Genomic DNA, 20,687 nt, shown 5'->3' with positions numbered 1-20,687 from the left:
TAAAACAATGTTTCGGTATGGGATATATTTTAATAACGATAATAGGAGTCGCGTTGAAGGAGAATAAAAAAAAGATCGCGTAATACCCTATGGTAATGCCTCATCATGCAGTTACAGTTGGATGATTTTGGCTGATCCTGGGTCGGGTGGATCCTCGTGGTCCATGACCCTCCTCTACATAAGGAAACCCGATGAGCTCCAATCACATCCTCCTTTACAAACTGTGATCTCACCTCCCTATTTCCGATTGGATTGCTATATTTAGGAAACCACCCTGTGCTTTATAAAGAGATCGCAGTGGTTTCTGGTAAAGGTTCTTGAATTTGGAGACAGGATCGGCTTACGGAACAAGTCTGTTCACTCTCATTCAGAGTACAAAAGCAGTGAGAGTGAGTACAGCGAGATCATCTGTGTTTTGGATGCTACATTTAAGCGAGAGTTAGGGAAAAGGGCAGGAATGGCAGACATACGGAAGAAACTTGTCGTGGTGGGGGACGGTGCGTGTGGGAAGACATGTCTACTGATTGTTTTCAGCAAAGACGAGTTTCCTGAGGTGTATGTTCCGACTGTGTTTGAGACATATGTGGCGGACATAGAAGTGGAAAACAAGCAAGTCCAGCTAGCTTTGTGGGACACAGCTGGGCAGGAGGACTACGACCGGCTGCGCCCTCTCTCCTATCCGGACACCGATGTCATTCTGATGTGCTTCTCCGTGGACAGCCCAGACTCGTTGGAAAACATCCCTGAAAAGTGGGTCCCTGAAGTCAAACACTTTTGTCCTAATGTGCCCATTATATTAGTGGCCAACAAGAAAGATCTGCGCAACGACGAGAACGTGAAGAACGAGCTGTCCCGGCTGAAACTGGAGCCAGTGAAAACAGAGGATGGCCGTGCCATGGCCATGCGCATTGGCGCATATGACTATTTGGAGTGCTCTGCCAAAACCAAGGAGGGGATCTGGGAGGTATTCGAAACCGCAACACGGGCAGCCTTACAAAAACGAAAAATACCATCAAAAAGTTGTCTCAAATGCTGTGTTTTGATGTGAATCGACGCTGTCTGGAGAACCGGGAAGCGCAGACAAGACGTTTCCACCGCTGGGATCCGTGTCTGAACATGTATGGGGCAGTGACCATGGTTTGGACACTCCCTTGTAATCAGACGACCTTGGCTGAACCAAAACGAATGACTGCAAACAAGTTGTTTTGTACACACTTAATAATCCTCTGATATCGGGGTGTGTGCAGTTATTGGTTACAGCATGTTCTTTGTGGGTCACATGATCCCAGTCTGACAGGTGGAGGGGTAAAAAGGGCAACCCGCTACATTTCAGTGGACGCCTTATTTATCTCCTTATAATATGGACACGGACTTTCCAAAAGACTCCTTTCGAGCCAAGATTTCAGTTGCTCACTTTTTTGTGTTTCAAAGTGTTTGCGTAGGCCACTGCCTTACTGCCAAGGTTATACTTTGTATTAAGCAAAGCAGTAGAAAAAATTGCACTTGTTATTTATGTCCACTTTGTATTGTAAAATGACTGTATTTAGTTAGGGAAATTGCACAGCATCTGGACACTACAGTAATTTACAGAACGTTTTATAAAAAGCAGGAGTCAGTGCAAGGATGCCCATGGTGTTCTGTATAGTCTCTTCTGATGTTTTTTCGCCATTTTGAATAAACACATAGCTTAAGTTTACAGTTAAAGAAATCAGATGTCTCAGGTTTATTGGTTGGAACCACATCCAAAAAGTGTGTTTTATGACTCCACAGTATTAAATGCTTAGTTTAGTTTTTATGCAACAGACCAAATACCATCACATGTCTAAGAGACTACACATTGGCCAGTCTTGAAAAGAGCTAACCATATTGTCCAGTGTAGTTTTGCAAGTTTTTTTTTGGGAGGACATTCATGAAATGGGTGCTTTTTGAGCATGGATTATAAAACAATGAAGGAAAAAGTTGCGCACATACATTGTAGCCTGTAAATAGTACAACCAGCATAGGACGGGAAATGTTTTTTTCCTTACAGCTCACCTGAACCAAATCATTTGAAGCACATAAACTATCTCACCATGTTACTGAACTCTGAAATCCAGGTCTAGCTATCTCAGAAGCTGGCATATCTCAGTTGTCTCAAAGACTTGGAAGACCAGCTTGATATTTTCTATTTAGCTACAGCTTCATTTATAGTTATGTGGGTGATATTTCCAAGAGAAGACTGAGCATGTGAGGTGGTTTAGCATGTGAGTGTTTTGCTCAGCGGAACACGTTTTCTTAGAAAGTGTCATGAAAAGAAGAGTGGGCTTGTCAGAGCTCTATGAGCCAGTTGCACACTCTCATATGGGATTAAGCCATCTGATGGAAATTAAAACATTTGATGGAAATGTATCATATGTTATGTATTTAAAACCACAATCTTATAATAATTACACAAACTTAAACAAAAGGGTATCCCTTTGACTAAAACACTTGACAAAAACTAAATGTAAAGTACTGATTTTTTTCTGAAGCTGTAAAATGTTTGTTTGCAGCAGTAACACGGAATGTGTGAAACACAAAAAATCAAAATTGTCCATCGTAATGTCTTCCATTATGACCATGAATGTATCTGAAATTTATTTGGTCAAAAATATTGTTGGCTCTTTGAAGTTAGCGACAGAAATCATTGTATTTGAGCTAATTTCCCATTCTTGTCTAATAAATTCAGCTCATGTTTGATCTGTGTCTACACAAAAGTGTTGTGTTGCTGTCCTCTTACACGATGGTGGGAGAACTTGTACAAATGACAGCTATGGACATCAATTACAGAGAAAGACTTGCCGCACTGGATGTATTATGCACATTATTCTTTTAGTGATAACTGGAGACAAAAAAGCTAAATTTCACAACATTTAAACCTGTCATTTTTCTGTGGTTCAGTAAGCAGGCATAATAAATATCAATCAGAGTTTAAAAGAGTACCTTTTATAAATCCAACCAGAGTTACAATGGTGTAAAAGTCACATTCCTCCCTGCCTTCTGTTGCTGGGCTTTTTGCTGACTTACAGGACAGGAATGCATTGTGCTGGACTGGTTAATTTTCCCACACTGGACCCCCTCATGTGCCTCTGATTTCCAATGTTGTTAGGTTATTATTCATTTATCAGACAGTGCAGTTTTTTCATTTTTTTTATTTTACTTGTTTTAGAAGAAAGAAATTTATGGAATCATGGAGAAGAAAAATTATGAAAATGTGCCAAATATTTTTTTGTTCATAAGGGATTTGAAGGTTTGAATGGTAGATTGGGAACAATGGACATTTTTGTAAGGAAAAACAATCCAGAATGTAAGGGAACAAGCGGTACTGTTTTGGGAAAGTCAATAAAAGAATCAGTGTTACCACCTCTACTTTTCTATTCTTTTGCCTCATTTTCTCACACTAAAGACAGACAGATTTAATGTGGTGTTGCATATTAAAAATAATATATTTATTGACAATTATATGAACTTTGTTGCTATATTTTGTAAATTACATCATCCATTGCATTTATGATTTTTTTTTCTTTCTGTTTCTGGCAGGATACATTTACCCATAACTTTAATATAGGCCTTATGATCAGTGGTGGTGTCACTTCGCACTTCAGGCTCCCCTTCACTCTGCACTCCCTCACCTGATTATTAACTTCCAGCACCTGTCACCCATCGCACACCTGCACATAATCAGCCACTCTACTCCCTATATATACCCAGCTCCTCACCTCAGTCAGTGTCCGGTCTCGTTCGCTAGAAGGACAGAGCTACGCCTCCTACCTTCAGTTTACCACGGACTCTACTACGACGCTAGTCATCGTTCCCAGTCTTCCAAGAGCTGCTAAACCTTCACTCGACTCCAGGCTCCTGTGGACAACAGTGTTCACCCGGCTCCGGAGTGTCTTCCGTCACCAGTGTGGTGAATCCAGTTCCCGTCGCCTCGTGGGCAGCTATCCAGCACCTGCACTTCACTCCCATCAGTGATCGAAGGGACGGTATCTTCTCAGCTCTCATCAGTTCTCTTATTATCCCTGTAATCAATAAACCCTCGAAATCACCTTACCTGTGTCTCCGGGTTGGTCTGTTCCGTAACAGGTGGAAAGTAACTAAGTACAGTTTTGAGTTACTTTACTTGAGTATTTCCATTTTATGATACTTTATACATAAAGTACATATTGTACGTTTTGCTCCACTACATTTATCTGACAACTATAGTAAGTAGATACTTTGCTGATTATTATTCTACATGCAAACCATATGAAGAGCTTATAAAATAGGATGCATGGTTATAGAATTAACTACCAAGCAGTATGTAAAGTATTTGAAAACAGCTCCACCCCATTAAGCTACAACATTAAAATACAGCTTACACATGAATGCATTATAATTATAATCCAATAAATATATATATATATATATATATATATATATATATATATATATATATATATATAATAATGTAAGTCACAGAGGCCATTTTCCTATGAGTTCTTTTATTTTTGAAACTCTAAGAACATTTAGCTGATAATACTTATATACTACTAAAAGCACTTGTAATGGAGTATTTACTTACAATGGAGTATTTTTATACTGTTGTATTGCTACTTGTTTAAGTAAAGGATAAGGATTGCTTATGATTGCACATAGGCAATAGCTATGATTGGAAAAAATGTATTCATGTATTCCAAAGGGTGAGTACATTTTAGGAGTTATCTTTTTACTATTGTTAACAACTGTCAAACTGACTATATCTATACTTATTCTCATTGTTTTATGATAAGAGAGCTCGTGTGTCATGGAAGCAGAATATGACAGGTGTATAGAGAGCTTTTATAGTGAGCTTGTTAAAATAATACCATATTTTGACTGAGTTCAGTGTGAAGTTTTTTAAGGAGTTACTATATATTTGTGAGTTTGAGGGAAGCAACTTTGACTCAAACTAAAGTGCATCATATCATGTTAAAATGCCTATTTATACATCATAACACCATCTTGGAGGAATAATCATTCTGAAGAACATTTTACCAGTGTGTAATCATTATATCATAGTACCTTTGCTTACACTCTTACTTTTATATGCCTGCCAAGAAGTTAGGTTATCAGACATTTAAGTTCAATTATATATAATAAATGCACAGAGCTGTATGCAGTACAAACTGTCTTTATTGAAGGCCACATATTGTTTTTTTTTTAAATAGTACAAGACACAAAGTATGCACAGTAGGATCAAAACAACTGGGATTCTACTGTGACATAACAAACAAAATTAATAATTTGAAAAACAGAGTAGAGAGACAAGTATCATGGGTACAGACAACATTTGTTTGCATTCAGTTTTGTATTTTTTGGTAGAACAGATTAGATACTGTTAAATGGTTACACAACAGATACACTCAATACAAACACTGTTAGCCACGGTCAGCTAGTTGAATTTGGCAACAAATGGTAAAGGAATGTCAACATCCATCTGTCTGTCACCTACTCTCACAAATGGTTCAACACTTTTGCTTTTCTCCTTAAGTGTCTTAATTACATTGTTGTGGAAAGCATTCACACGTTTTACCGATAAGTCAATCCAGGACTGGATGTCAGTTTGAAGCTGTTCACTGGACATGTCAGCCAAAATATTCTGGAGTTTAGCTCTCACAGCGTTTAGATATTCCATAATAATTCTGCGGGCCTCTTCAACCTGCTTGGCAACATCAGCCAGGACAGGAGAGTTGATGGCATCATTGTATACATCAGTCACAAAGGTGGCAAGCTTCTCTACATTCTGAGATTTTAGGGTTTGGAGAAACTTCTCACCTTGTTCAGTGGTAAACTGCACAAATGCAGATAATTTGTTAATGATATCTTCCAGCTGGATATCCCCCAATTTCCTCACAGTGACAGTCACTTGGTCCTGAATTTTCCTCAACGCTACAAACAAGTCATCAAGAATTTCTCTTCCACTGACAATGTGGTTAGAGCCAGGAAGGGTGAATTCAATGGCTTGGAAATAATCAAGTACTGCTGTAAACATGGGGGCAAAGTACTCTGGAATCTTTTGAACAGCCTCCTCAGATACATCAACAACAAAAGCACTCCATTTCTGGTAGACCTCAAGCCCAGACAGCTTTTGTTCATACCCAGGGATCTGGAACTTGGTCTCTCTCAGGAACTTAACAACAGCATCAAGAACAATTTCAACTTTATTCTGGTACTCTTTGAGGATCAAAATTGTCTTATCTGTGACAGTTGTCATAAAACTAGAAGGATTTACTGCTGCAAGGTTGTCAACAGCCCTCTTGAACATCACTTTACCCTGCTCTCTAGCCTGTTCAAAAGAACCCTCAAGGCTTCTAATGTATCTGTAGATTGTGTTATATATCCTGACAGCAGGATCAGACACCATTTCCATGACTGTAGGCACCTGTTTCTTCAGTCTCAGCATCATCTCATATGGCATCTCCATATTCCAGGTTGTCTGAAGGTTCAGCTTCTCAGAGTTCATCACAGACATCTTCAGACCCAAGATATCAATGTCTGTTGTTGGCTCAGACTATGGGAAGAAGTAAACATAAAACAAAAAGATATATTACTAAAATATAAATCCACCATTTACACTGAAATCATAATCAATGGTAATTAGTAAACAAACAAGTAAGCAAAAGTTATTTTACCGGGTAGCGACCATAGAGTCTTGCTTTCACTTGTGCTGGACGCTTAGTCTGCATCTGAAGTGCAATGAGTCCTGCAGATGGAGTAGACATAGAGACAACAAGGCCTTCCTCTGGATTTCCAGTAATCTCCTGGTAGATTTCCATAGTCAGGTCAGGTAGATTGACCTTTGCTGAATTGGTGATGGAGGTATCCACATTTTCATAACTTACGATGATGGTGCTGTCATGGTTTCCCTCTAGCATTGAATGTTTTACAGACAGGACAGAGGCCATTTTAAATCTGCCGACTGTGTTCACGTTGGTGTTGCCCTCAATCTTTCCAGTCAGAAACTCATATTCAGAGGATGAGGAAGCATCAAGTTTGATGATGATGCTGTCCTGGTTAAGGATGCTGGCATCAGTTTTGAGCGTGATCATTGCTGTTTTCATGGAGAACTCATAGGTCAGATCACCCATTACGGGGATCTTGATACTCTGAATTTTGGGCAGAGTGATTTTTGGAAGAGTCAGCTTGCTAAGGGCAGATGGAACATGCAGAGCAGGTATTGTGATGAGACTAAAGTCTGGCAGGGGAATGGTGAATGTGGACACCTCGACATTCATCACTGGAACCTTGTAGGCAGGGACTGTAATGGTTTTGGGCAACTCGATGCTATATTTTTCATATTCTGCCTTTGCGTTGTCATAAGATGTAGCCAGCATGACAACAGCCTTATCTTTTCCAATGAGCACTTTCTTGTGCAGAGTCTTGATATTGTTATTAATGACATTGATGATTGGATCCACATTAATGTCAATGGTGATCATCTCAGGGTTCTTCATGTACTTCAGCTTGGAGTTCATGTCAAATGTCTGCTGAGTTGTGGTCAGGAGGTAGCTCAGGCCAGTGTCTTCCCACAGCGAGTAGTCTTCCACTCTTGGTGTCTTCATACCAATAAATGGCACAGTCATTTCAGGAATGGTGATAGGCTCCTTCAGTACATCCAGATTTGCTTCTCCATTAATCTGGGTATATATGTTAATTTCTCTGTCACCATTATCCATTGTGAAGTAATGGGAGTATTTGTACTGATTGAATCTAGCCAGACTTGTCCAGCTAACTTGCTGTACGTCAGAGTTTAGAGTAAAAGAGATGTCATTCTGGAGATCAATCTTTCCAGACAGATTGAATGGAAGGGCAACCTTCGCATTTCCCTTGTTCTTGGTGTCAAACATAAACTCACTAGGTGTGACCAAAGCAAGTGCAGAGTTTGAGAGAGTTCCCTCAACCTGTCCAGCTAGCTTTGCATTGTGAGAGGCAGTGAAATCAATTTTCATGTCTTCAACCTTAGCCTGGAGCTTGACCTCTGCAACGCTGCCCTTCATGACAGGCGTTTCTGTCTCAACCTTGGCATCAATAATTATGTGCCGTAAAATGCATATATCGGCAACCACATTTTGATTCATTTTGAAGTTGCTGCTGCCTGTTGCTCCAGTGAAATTCAATCTGGCTGTGTAGAGATCCATGACCACCTCCATGTCACTCTTGTGGGTTGACTCATCTGAGAAGTCCTGAACTGTATATTTTCCATTGGCCACATTGTTAACGGTCAGACGGGCAGTGCCAGCCTCAAGAAGCAAAATGGTCTTTTGATTTATTGATGTTTCACTGAAGATGTTGAGGGGTGGCATGTTGAGGTCATGTTTGTAACCAGTCTCCACAGTGACTGAAATACCATTTTCCATGGCAAAGAATGCATTATTGACAAGCTCTGCAACATAAAGCTCAGTTTTGGCATTTGCAGTAGTTTCAGCAGAAGCTTGAGCTGACAGGCCATAGAGAGTCATTGTTCCCTTGTGGTCAAGTGTAAAACTTGACTGGTCAACTTTGATGTTCTCAGAGATGGACAGGCGACTCATCTTGGGTGCAGCAAAATGAGCACTAGCATCCACAGTGAAGTCAAGGACTTTCAAAGTAGATGTAGTCTGTGAGTTAAAGTTCATTTTGAACTCTGGTGTGATTGATGTAGTTGTGGTGTTCTCCAGGTCAGCAGTGGTCCTGAGATTGTAATAAGGCGATGTAACTCTGAACTCTCCATAGACTTTTCCAAAACAGGGAATCTTGCTCATATCTGCCACTTTCTCTTTCAACTCCACAGTGAATGTGTCATAATCAAAATATTTGATTTTCTGGACCATTCTCATGAAATACTCACTCATGTCGTCAATCAGCTGTTTCAAGTCAAAGGAATACAGTTCATTCACAAGCTCCTGAACAGGTACCATAACTCTTTTGAGCAATGGCTGGATGTCAATTGACTTGAGAGCAGCGATTGCAGAGTGAATCTTTTCCCTCACCTGATACTGCTTCATCATTTTAACAACCTCATCCATGATGGCTCCAATCATCTTCTCAACCTCATAGCTGGATAGAATCTCCTCTATTTTTGTATAAATTACATTGAAGTTGTTAGGAATGTTATGCTTCTGGATCCAAGCCTTGATAGTGACCTTGATTGATTTCAGCATATTAATGACTTTGTCAGTTGGGAACTTGGAAGTCAGGTTGGTCATGAAGTTTTCCATTGAGCTGATAAACTTTTTTATGTCTTGGACAAAGAGGTTGAAGTCAAAGTTGTCAATTACCTTCTTCAGTTCTGACACTTTGTTCTGAAACTTGGCACTGATCTCATACTTGGTGTTGATGTATTTCAGCATCTCAATGCTGTGGTCCATCAGCCTCATCATTGTGGTCTTCACGTTGTCAATAACTGCAGGCAGATGCTCAGAGAATGGGATCTGGATGAAGTGGCTGTCACTGTTCTTGTCATATTTCACAAATCCAGAGATGGCGTAATCTTGACTGGCCACGGTTGAGACCGCTCCTGTCATCTCAACACCCATTCTCTCTGCATTGTTATAGGCACTCATTTCTTGATGAAAAGTGTGCTCATTTACTTTGGATTGCATCTTCAGTGTGACACTTTGCTCTTTGAGGCTCAGCATGCTGTTGACCTTGTTGTCCATATTGGTCTTGATAGTTGGTCTGCCTTCCAGTTCATGGGTAGTTGAGGCCCTGTACTCAAATGAATGTGTGAACAGCAGGGGTTCTGCTTTCAGGAGGAATCTGCTGTATAGTTCACCGCTCTGCTGTCCATACAGATACACTGCGCCATTTGAGTTGAAAATGGCATCAATGTTCAGAGTGAAGGGTGCAGCAACAGTTTTGACTGTGCTTTCCACACGAAGATATGGTGAGTTGAAGTTAGCCACATTGTTGAACTTCATGGTCAGTCCAGCAACCTCCATATCAGTGGTATGTGTCATGTGAGCTCCCAGGAGTTTACCATTGGTATTGCACTTTGCAGAGAGGACCATGTCAACAAACTTGACTTCATAAGTGTGCTTGAGCTCTTCCTCTGAGAAGACTCCCATCATTAATCCAGTCAGCTCCATGTTGTAGGGCTCTGCCTTGAACTGGGCATCATTCACAAAGTTAATCTCCATGATCTTCAGGTCATTTTTCACATTAACCGAGGCAGTAAACTGCTCCATGTTAACTGTGATGTCATGCATATAGGAGTTCCTCTTGTCAAGGAAGTTGTCAGTCTTGGAGCGGAGGGTAAAAGACCTCAGCGTAAGAGACAGTGAGTGGGTATTTTCAGTCCTCATCTCGTTGAGAGACCCAACTATGTTGTTAGACAGGATCAAGCCATCTTCATTCACTCTGAGGTTCACTCTGTTCCTGGTGTTGATGTCAAAGAGGTTACCCTTAAGGATGCCGTTGAGATACACTTCTGTGCTTGCAATCTTTCCCTCAACATTGAGATCAGCTTTGTTCTCTTTAATGGCTCCCTTGGTGGTGAGAGACATGGTGGCACCAGAGGCGTCAACTCCACCATGGAAAACATTCTCAAAGGTCATTGGGCTGTGCTGAGCAGTTGTTGTACAGCTGGTGGTCAGGCCATTCGTGTTCAGGGCCAAGGTTGCCTTGTGAGAGGCAAGGGTTGAAAAGATGTTCAAGGAGGCATCAGCATTGATCTCCAAGCTGGATGGGTTCATGGACCCAGTGAGCAAAGAGTAGGCGCGGTTCTCTGTGTCATCAGCTTGATTCTCTATCCTGAGGCTGGCCTGTCCTCCAGAGGCAGAGAACTCCATCTGGCTACGAAGCATTCGCTCATCAGTCTTGGTCACAGAGTCAGACTGGATGGTAAGCTTGACATCCTTGTAGCTAAGGCTCATTTTGGTGGTGTGCTTGATGGGGTTACTGTTGATGTTGGTATTAGACTCAATGCGAAGTTCCTCATTTGCATATGATGCCTTGATCTTGTTCGCAACCTTCAGGATTTCAGAGTTAACCCCCAGTGTACTCTCCAATTTAGCTTCTTTCTTTGCTGGCTCGACAGAGAATGTGTGGAGATAGGTGGCGTTAGCAGTCATGGGTCCAACAGACACACTACCGTCTGTTTTGATATCTCCAGATAGCATGTTTGAGCCTAAGACGACCTGGGTGTTAATAGTCAGAGAAGTGTCCAGACCCAGAGGGGCGACGGCATACACGTTGTACCTTCCTGTTGACATTACATTGTCTGTGACAGCAATGGTTTCCAGCACATTAAAACCTGTGTTCATGAGAATGTGGTTCAGGGAACCAGCAATGGTGAATTTCATAGTTTTCTCTGCTGTGTCTGTGATTTTTGTAGCTCCTTTAAAACAGACAAAACAGTAAAATATGAATTAGTATGAACTTTTATGTTCTTTCTCTTGTGTTAAAAAAATCTTTTAATTAAAGAAAATAATAAAGATTTTAATTACCCTCAGTTGAAAAGGAGAGAAGTTTGATTGGACTGTCAGCCAGGATGCTGAACTTGGCCAAGTAGCTAGGAGACTCTGCTGTGTTGTTACCGGCAGACACTGTTGCCTCCCAGTTATAATAGTTGCTGTTGACCTTGGAAGACACTTCCATCATTCCCATCAGAGGCAGGGTGAGGTCATATTCAGAAGGGATGGTAAAAGTGGGGATTTGGATCTCCTGCGAGGCAAAATCCATGCCCAGCTGAGGAATGGAGATGCGTGGGGAGGTGACCATTGGAGGTATCCTCAATTCCTCATTTGATTTGCCTCCAAGAGGCAGAGGGATGCTGATGGACAAACGGTCCTGGTTGAACTGGTATTTGAATGTGCTTTCACTGGTGAAACGATAAAAGCAGAATAATTGTTTAATTTAAAACAGACATTCAACTGGTGAGTAAATGTTGTTATTATTTAATAATTTAATCAGAATAATGCTGCAATTTTCTCATAGTCAATATGAAAAATTATTATTATTATTAGATGTGGGGTTTACTTACAGGTTCATGAATAGGTTTTCAGGCATGGAGGGCATTTCCATACTTGCTATTCTATTCCTCAGAGTTTCAACATAGGGAACATCAGTTGAGATCTTGTCCATCCAGATATTGCTGGCCTGATGAAAAAACACCACATTTCTCATGCTTTAGTCTGGAAGAACTAGAACTAAGTCAAGATCTGCTAAAATAGTTATAATGATTATATTCTTTTCACCTCAACTGCCTTGTTGAAGACATGACGCAGTTTCATGTCAGTCTTGACAACCTGCTGGTCCATGACATCCTCCACTAACTGCTGGAGCCAGGCCTGGAGTGCTTCAGTGTAAGGCACCAGGATCTTAGTATCAGCATTCATGTTGGACATCAGCTGAACCTCAGCCTGGTCTTCACCTGAAATACAAAGCATTTAGCATTTTACTTTTACATTTGAGACAGTGTTTGGAAAAATGCCAGAAATTATCAATCTTTAACTTTAACTTTAACCACTAGCACTTTTTTTATACAGACATACCATATTTGAATGTGACTGCCTGAATGGAGGAGGTCTCGGGGAGCTTGACATCACTTTTTATCTGCATGGTGAGTCCATCAGCTTTGCTTATGGTAGCAGTGATGGCGGCATCAGTCTTGAGTGAGGGGACTAACAGCTGAACCTGCAGCATGCCATCAGTCATGGCCTGAAGCCTGTAATTAATAAAAAAAACATAATCGTGTCAATGTCTCTATATCAAATAATTTGCATAAAGACTGTTGCGTAAATGTGGACATGTTACAGTACAGTAAGATTTTAGCTGGGTTGACTCACTTGGCACGGCCAATCAGAGAGAGCTGGGGCACGTTCTTGTTGGAGATCTCAAGGATAATGGATTTGCCTTTGGCACTGCTGTCGGTCATTCCAACCTTAACACCGGCATCAACATGAAAGTCAGGTATCTGGATTTGGGTGGTGAAGACATTCCTGTTCCTGTTGTATTTCATGGTGGCTGTCGCCTCGGTGGGTTGATCACCTAAAGCCACAAAGTCAGAAAAAGTACAACTTCATTATTGATGTAACCCTATAAAATGAAAAAGGAGGATATGGCACACATAATTTGTTTTCTTCCCCCAAATAAGATGCTCATACCCTCAGCTCTGAGGGCCAACGTCAAAGAATCAACCTTCTGACGGCCGTCCTTTCCTTCGCTGAGGAGTTTATAGGCAATGGTGGCTGTGTACTCAGAGACCTCTTTAGAAGGCTTGATGTCCACAGCAAACCTAGGGAGAAAAGTACAAAGTTTAAGTCTCTGAGTTTTCATATAAATCTTCTATGATAATGTACTTAATATGAAGGGGAGAAGAAATTCAAAAAACAAAGTGACATGAATGATTGCGTGGTGATATTTTGGCTATTCATACCTTTATTCAACCCATCTACTTTTCAACTGTATCTCAACACATTATATCCATTCCAACCAACATCCTCTATCAAACTGAAATATATCGCATTACAGAGACGAGACACCATTAAATTACCATTTCCTTGTGACTTAAAGAATGATAATCATTCAGTATGTTGCAATCAGTGATATTAAAATTTATAAAATAATCACAGATTCTTCAAACTTACTTAGTCTCTCCATTCAGGGGGAAGTAAGGAACAGCAGTCTTATCACCAGTGTTAGCACGAAGTGTTTTGGTGCAGTATCTGACTCCAGAGAAGAGAGGTTTGCAGCTTGATTCACCCTCTGTGTGTGGGATCATTGCAGCCTGACCAGTGCCCACAATCAGCACTTTGTTGCTATTTGAAAGAAAAAACAGCAAAATCAGTTTCTATATTCTAATAACTTTGTTGAACATGCTAAAGACCACGTGCAATGCAATATGGCACTACATGTTGAAACACTGTATCACTAAACACCTTACTAGTGGCTTTGTTTTATTGCTGGTTGCAGAAATATTTTTTTCTTTGAAATATATTGAGGTTTTAAGTCATATGCATGTGACCTACAACAGGTTTACAAAGGGTAAACACAAAATGAGATAAAAACATTATCAATATACTACTAAAGCACTATTTCAACTATTTCATTTATTAAATACAATTTATGTACTTTAAGTTATTTGTTACCTGATGCTGAAGAGCTTTGTGGTGCCCTGTGGGGCTGGGATGGAAAGCTTGACCTGGTTCTCCTCCATGGTGATCTTGGCATTGAGCGCACTCTCATGGTACATGTTGGTGTGCATCTCAACAGTGGACACAACAAATTCAGGGACATGGACTCCCATCTGAGTCACAAACTCAACTCCAACAGAGGGCATGAACAACAGCTCCTTCTGTGAACAAAAAGAGATCACATGAAATTAAACAGGTTGCAGAGTCATGAAAAAATATAAAATGACACTACTACCATCATACAACTACTTCTACAATCTCAAACAAGAACTATTTTACTATTTATATTGAATAATTATTATCATCATAGATTTTAATAACACTTTGCTGGACATTTAGGAAGAACAGCAGAGGACAAAAGATGGAAAATTTACCATGTTTGGAGCCATGCGAAGGCCTCCCTTTGCGCCAGGAGTAAAGGTGCCAGACAGAGCAAATGTCAGAGGCAAGCCAGATGCTGTTGGCATGACGAATTTGTTGTCCATGAAGATGTAATGGGCAAAGATCTCATTGTCAGTGCTGGACATCAGTTTAGCCACGACCTGATAAAAAGAATCAACGGTCAGTTTGAATTCTCTCTCGCTGTGGAATAGAAAAATTGATTTGTAATTTGTTGGACAGGCATTCTTTTAAATGGATAAAAGGAGTACAGAACAGTACCGAGGCAGGAATGGTCTTCATGAAAATCTCTGCATACATCATTGCGTTTTCAGCAATAGACTTCAGTTCGTTGCCCTTGATGAAGCCAAGCTCAGCTCCCATGATCCTCAGGTAGGCCATGGCCTCTGGGGACTCTTGACTCTGCAGATCTTTAACCAGCTTGTTGAAGTTGCGAACAATTTCTCTCACAAGATTTTCCGGAACCTTAGGAAAAAGGTCCATTGTATTAGTTGTGGTGGTGTCAATCGAAATGATAACATAAATCAGACTAAGGCTGTTTATCACAAATATTTACACACAAGATGTACCTTCTGTCCTTCTGATTTCAGGGGAGCAACCCATTTCTCCAGAACTTCTTTGATCTTTGGTGGCATCTTGTCTTCAGCCCAGTACAGAGCCTTGGACACAGTGTCAGGGAAGAACCCGTTCTTTCCAAACAGAGCATCAATGGTTGGCTCGAAGCCCCTTCCTTCCATGCCAACCTTTCAGAAAAATAAAACAAACAGATTCAAAAACAGTGTGGGTTTAGAGTTTTACAGTCTGAATTTGGGCCAAATAATTCTCCTAAAAATGCTATTTAGCTCTAATTTCGGTGGCAGATGGGTAGGGTTGGCCAAATTGACTGAAAAGAAGTCCAATACAGCAAACAATGATAATAATAATAATAATAATAATAATAATTATAATAATAATAAGAAGAAGAAGAAGAAGAAGAAGAAGAATTCACCATAAATGTCGTTTTCTACTGTTATTAATAAACATCTCGCTGCTAGTATTTTTAGTACATGTAAAACTACAATTTGAAACAGCATTAAATTACTGATTATTATGACCTACAGTATTACATACCTCCCAAATGTCCATGTTGAAACCAAAAGCTTTCAGGGTAGTTTCCAGCAATACCTCCCTTGGCAACTGGCTACTTGGATCAAAGACAATGTTGCCATGAATGTTGGCCAGCATGCTCTCATGTGCCATACCCAGCTTGTAGTTGCGAGACTTTGTTGCGTAGTCGCTGTGTGTGGTGATGTCAGTGTCCTGCAGGGCATCCATTATTTTCTTACCGAGCCTGTGGTAATAATGAAATGTAAAACAATCAGCTGAATATAAATAATTGGGTTGTTAAAACAGCACAGTATTTCCATGACATAAAACAAAATTTGTGCTGTCAGTTCAAAAGTGCTCCATTCTTACTTCTGGGTCTCTGAATCAGTGGAGGAGATGATATTGTAGACGTGGGAGGTCACAAAGGCCTTCATCTGCATGTTCTGCTCCTGCTTAAGCAGCTTCTTCACAATCTCAATGTCACTGTCCTGGGGATTCCTCATCAGGATCAGGTAAGCTGCCAGACGCTTCTGCACAGCACCCTTGGGGTACTGGCTGACCCTCTGGAGGTTAGAGCGAACCTGGATAGAAAAACAACAGTAACTTGTTTGTCACTGCATTTCGGGAAACTCCACACTATAAAACTGGGAAACTAGGATACTGTTCATCTGTAGAGGGGGATGTTGGTTACCTCATCTGTCACAGACATACGTCTGAAAGCCTGGATGGCAGCCAGCTGCACAGACAGTGTGGTTGCAGGCTGTCTCATGCACTTCAGCAGGATGGTCTTCACAGCAGGGTCAGCAGCCTCCATTGCATCTCCCATGTTACCAAGAACCTGAATGGAATAGAATAGACAATTAGAAAAAACATGGAACTGGAAGTTGCCATAAAAAGTCATATTTTGATAAGCGGTCTATGTTCACAGCTGGTTACCTACCCTCAAGGTCAGGAAGGTCAGATCTTTCTCCCCAGCGCAGTCTGCGCCGAGAAGGGAAGCCATGAACTCAGATACAGCAGTGATCTCGGGGGTGACGCCCTCAGCGTGGTGCAGTCTGGTGACAAAGTTAGACATTAGAGATTAGATAATTTATAACAGAAACCACCACTCAGTGCTACAGTACTGAGGAGGACTTTCCTCAGATTTAAAAAATATGATATGTAGGTTTACTTACTTCCTGACTGCATTGCTCAGGGCATACATGATAGGTTTGCTCTGCTTGTACTGAGCCATTGCCAGCATGTCCTTTACCATGAGGCGGGAGGGGTTAGGCAGCAGTCCCAGGGCGTAGACAGCAGCATCAACCTCAAGAGCAGCATCGTCAAAGGTCCTGAGAACCTTTAGCATGGCACTGGTGCACTCTGGGGTGCCACACTGAGCCAGAGCTTGCCATGTCAGAGCACTGGACATGTCCATCATCTCAACAGTAGCAGATCCCAGGACATCAACCTTCAGGCCACGCAGCTCAGACACCAGCTTGCGGAAGAGGCTGGCGCGCTCCTCGCCCTCAGTGGTCTGTGACAGGGTGTTCAGCTGCTGCATTGTGGCAATGGCAGCATCCTTGGTCTGCACAGGGGACTTGTCGTCAGCAACATCCAAGGACAAGTACCTGAGGTTGTCCTCATCTGCACAGAATTTTATCACAAAAAATAAGAAGATGCAGAAACTTAAGACATTTGACATACTGAGCATATTTTGTTACTTTACAAGCTATTTTTAAAAACTGAAACACTCACTGCGGTCAAAGATTCTGTCATTGATCTTGGCGGTCTCCCTCAGAGTCATAGTCTGCTTCACCGTAGCAGAAATTCCATATTCATTCCTGTTTGCCGAAGAGATGAGACAGTTTCATCAAACTGGTCATAATAGGAAATAATTACACATTTCTTTGCATATAAACAACCTCTATTTGTCTGTGAACTTTTTGGAAATATGGACCAGTTAGGAGAATATAATGTGCAAAATCCTGAGCTGTATGTTAAATTTCAAGCAATTAAATGTTCATACCCAGCACAAAATCATTCATACAAACATACCAAAAGTTATAAAAAAACCATATATATATATATATATATATATATATATATATATATATATATATATATATATATATATATATATATATATAAGTCAAGAAACTCCCTAAATTGTGCACAAAGAATGAAACAAACCTACAATTGACAATGTCAACTTTTGCTCTAGAGAAGTGGGAAGTATGGCCCTCTGACCACTCTAGAAATGGGTCACGAGGTCAAAAGGTCTAAAAGACTTCGTGAATTTGAACTCTACTATTTAGTGGATACTTCATTGTTTTAAAACTTACTGGTGGGAGAGGGGCAGGAAGATGTGTTTCTCTGTGCAGCTTCCACTGGTCATGTGCTTTTTCTGGTTGTCAAACTTGTAGTTGCAAGTCTGGGTGCTGCTAATCATCTTGGACAGAGGGTAGTGCTGATGGTAGGAAGACAACATCAGTGTTTTGTTAGATTATTAGGAAGAGCAGACTGCTGGAAAACAAATATATTTGAAATTTTTGTTTTCAGTTTCACACTGGCTGATTTTTAGTTTTTTTTTCTGGCTTTGTAAGGCAATCCAGGGAAAGGCAAATCCTGTACACAATCTAACAACTTCAATTAAATTAAATTTTATTTATATAGCGCCAATTCATAACAGAAGTTATAATGTAAATACTAATATTTTTTTTTAAATAGCAGAATAGTAATTGTGGTGTTAATATTAGTAAATTAGTAATAATAGGAATGACAGCTGTAGGAAAAATAATGTCGGTATTAGTAACAGAGCCAATAACAACAACTGTAGTAGTAGTTGTCGAGTCAACTCTTGGCTTTAGTTTGTGATGGTGACAGTATGAGGTTGTTGCTTAATTTCTTACCATGCCAGAGATGAGGGCCAGGGGACTGGTGTCCTGCCTGCGGGCAAAGAACCAGTCACATTTGGAAAGATCCCTGCTGACAGTCACATCAGTGGCAATGTCCTCCCTGGTGTTGACGGTGACGTCGGTGGAGCACACTCCATGCACGGTGGACTGAAAATGATGAGAGGCATAATCAATACTGAGGATGTTGGAAACAATAAAAAAAAACAAAGCTGCAAGAGCCAGAGTGATGAACGTGCTTTTTGTCCTTTAGCAATCTCCCTGAATCTGATTATCAATTATGAGAGCAGGTCATGCTCATGAGATGCCAATAGCAAGATATACTTATCTGGGACTTTGACCTGCAGCTGAAGATAGTCATGGTGAGAACATGATGTTACAGGAGTGTATTTATCACCTGTGACTGGGTCAGCTTATCTACTCATTGTGCAACTTGTTTATCTTTGCATGAGTCTACACCACCAACAGAATCAAACTCTACTTGGTAACTCTGGCCTGAATTGATTGGTAACTGCTGTAAATACTGACAAAACAAAAACAAGGCAATAAAAAACAGGGGAGTCAGTGGAGCTACCATTTTTTGGTTCATCTCCTCTTCCATTACTGGCACGATGAGAGCAGAGACAATTCCCCTCTTGATGTTCAGGATGTTGACAGGCTCATCATCCTCAGGGTAGAGTTTGACATGAATCTGTCCTTCAACTGTGATCTTCAAGGGGTTCCTGTTGACGTGGACAGATCATCATTTACAACCTGCCATTTAGCCAATCCTCTTCTTTTATTGCCTCAATTTTAGCCACTTTTCTGATCATACCGTCTTTAGTTTTAGTACAAATAATACAGATAAATACTAAATCTTAGCGGGAAATGTAAGGCGACTTACTTTGCCATGGCAGCTTTGAAAGCCTGATCTCCAGCAGCAGGACGATACAGTGGGTTCCCCTCTGCATCCACACCAGAGATCTCGCTCAGAGAGCACTCTGTTGTGTGCAGGATGAAGCTACAGGTCTGGGGCACATCGACCTCAACCTGTGCAGCAGATGAAACATTTTTTCTTAGTACTACTGTTTTCTGTTTGAGGTCAAGAGACTGTTGTGTTTGCAATCAGGGCTGTGTGACATACTTTGCAGGAGACTTTAGGGCCGCTCTTGTTGTCGGTAGCTCCATTCACGCCGTTAAAGGTCTCAGCTTCATAGTCGTACACAAACCGCCTGAAGTTCTTGAATTTTTTGGCCACTAAAAAGTATTTGAAACATCAGTTAGAGCGCCGTAATGTTAATGTTTAATACACTGTAAATCTTTTTGCACTTTTAAACAACTTTATATACCTTTAAATATTATAAATTGGAAGTTTAATACTAAGATAACATGATAAATGATTACTGACAGATGAGCTCATCAGGAAGGATTCAAGGATTTTGTTGTGTATTTATCAAGTTAAATCACATCTTATAAATGGCATAGACAGTCATTTATAAAACAATGTTAAGATTAGAAAAGCAACTCACAAAAGCAAACTGGAGATTGTTCCTCAACACTTCCCACATCTTGCTCTGTAAAGGATGAAAAAATGGTTTGCCTGACATTTTAAAAATCCACAAGTTGCTCTAAAACTTAACTGAGAACAATTCAATACTTAAATTATTTAAAATATTACAAGTATAATCAAATCATTATTAAGTGTTTATTCTTTATTTTTGTGCTCAAAATGTTGTATTTTGTGTGTCATTTAAAATGATTTGAGCGGCATCACAACTAACACAATTAGTATGACAAAATGAATGCTTGAGTACCAAACACGCTATTAAATATTACTAAATTCATTTATTTGTCACATACAAAACAGCAACATCTTTAAAGAAATGACCAGCTTTTTTAAATACCAAGAAATGAACAGCCACTAACTTTTTTCTCAAATAGATTTACACTTAAAATATAAAACCATATCCTTAAATTCTATTAGATTCAAAATAAAAACACAATACTTACGGGCTAGTGTGTATGTGCCCAGCAGCAGCAAAAGGCAGAGCTTGGTACCCCCCATGATGGGCTTAGTAAAGCTCCTGAAAGCCTTAAGGTAAGAAGAGCCCTCCTCTTTCAGTGAAGACTCATGTGCTTTGGCCCTTTGGCTTTTATAGTCCAATCTTATTGTATG

General features: G+C 40.4%; 2 protein-coding genes across 2 annotated transcripts; one reads left to right on the top strand and one right to left on the bottom strand.

Moving 5' to 3' along the window:
- Positions 1-253: 253 nt before the first annotated feature.
- Positions 254-3,387, top strand: LOC122863444 (rho-related GTP-binding protein RhoB). The gene has a single exon (XM_044169962.1). The coding sequence runs from the start codon at positions 458-460 to the stop codon at positions 1,046-1,048; it is 591 nt and encodes a 196-aa protein (XP_044025897.1). The 5' UTR covers positions 254-457; the 3' UTR covers positions 1,049-3,387.
- A 1,767-nt stretch (positions 3,388-5,154) lies between these two features.
- Positions 5,155-20,679, bottom strand: LOC122863440 (apolipoprotein B-100-like). Its single transcript, XM_044169946.1, has 26 exons — positions 20,522-20,679; positions 20,041-20,085; positions 19,656-19,768; positions 19,416-19,561; positions 19,107-19,254; positions 18,530-18,682; positions 17,963-18,087; positions 17,376-17,461; positions 16,814-17,264; positions 16,579-16,693; positions 16,330-16,476; positions 16,008-16,219; positions 15,663-15,882; positions 15,122-15,295; positions 14,814-15,017; positions 14,528-14,695; positions 14,109-14,314; positions 13,608-13,778; positions 13,125-13,255; positions 12,807-13,008; positions 12,513-12,685; positions 12,216-12,391; positions 12,002-12,117; positions 11,466-11,839; positions 6,672-11,356; positions 5,155-6,550 (listed from the first exon to the last, which is right to left on the bottom strand). The coding sequence occupies exons 1-26, from the start codon at positions 20,574-20,576 to the stop codon at positions 5,432-5,434; spliced, it is 9,915 nt and encodes a 3,304-aa protein (XP_044025881.1). The 5' UTR covers positions 20,577-20,679; the 3' UTR covers positions 5,155-5,431.
- Positions 20,680-20,687: the final 8 nt, after the last annotated feature.

The sequence above is a fragment of the Siniperca chuatsi genome, linkage group LG16 (genome assembly GCF_020085105.1).
Source record: "Siniperca chuatsi isolate FFG_IHB_CAS linkage group LG16, ASM2008510v1, whole genome shotgun sequence".
Lineage (NCBI taxonomy): Eukaryota > Metazoa > Chordata > Actinopteri > Centrarchiformes > Sinipercidae > Siniperca > Siniperca chuatsi.
This window is presented reverse-complemented; position numbering and strand designations above follow the sequence as displayed.

Coding starts and splice junctions, on each gene's coding strand:
- LOC122863444 (XM_044169962.1), top strand. CDS start 458: ATGGCAGACATACGGAAGAAACTTGTCGTGGTGGGGGACGGTGCGTGT.
- LOC122863440 (XM_044169946.1), bottom strand. CDS start 20,576: ATGGGGGGTACCAAGCTCTGCCTTTTGCTGCTGCTGGGCACATACACA. Junction 15,883..16,007: donor ACTGATTCAGAGACCCAGAA/GTAAGAATGGAG, acceptor TTATTACCACAG/GCTCGGTAAGAAAATAATGG. Junction 11,840..12,001: donor GAAAACCTATTCATGAACCT/GTAAGTAAACCC, acceptor TCGTTTCACCAG/TGAAAGCACATTCAAATACC.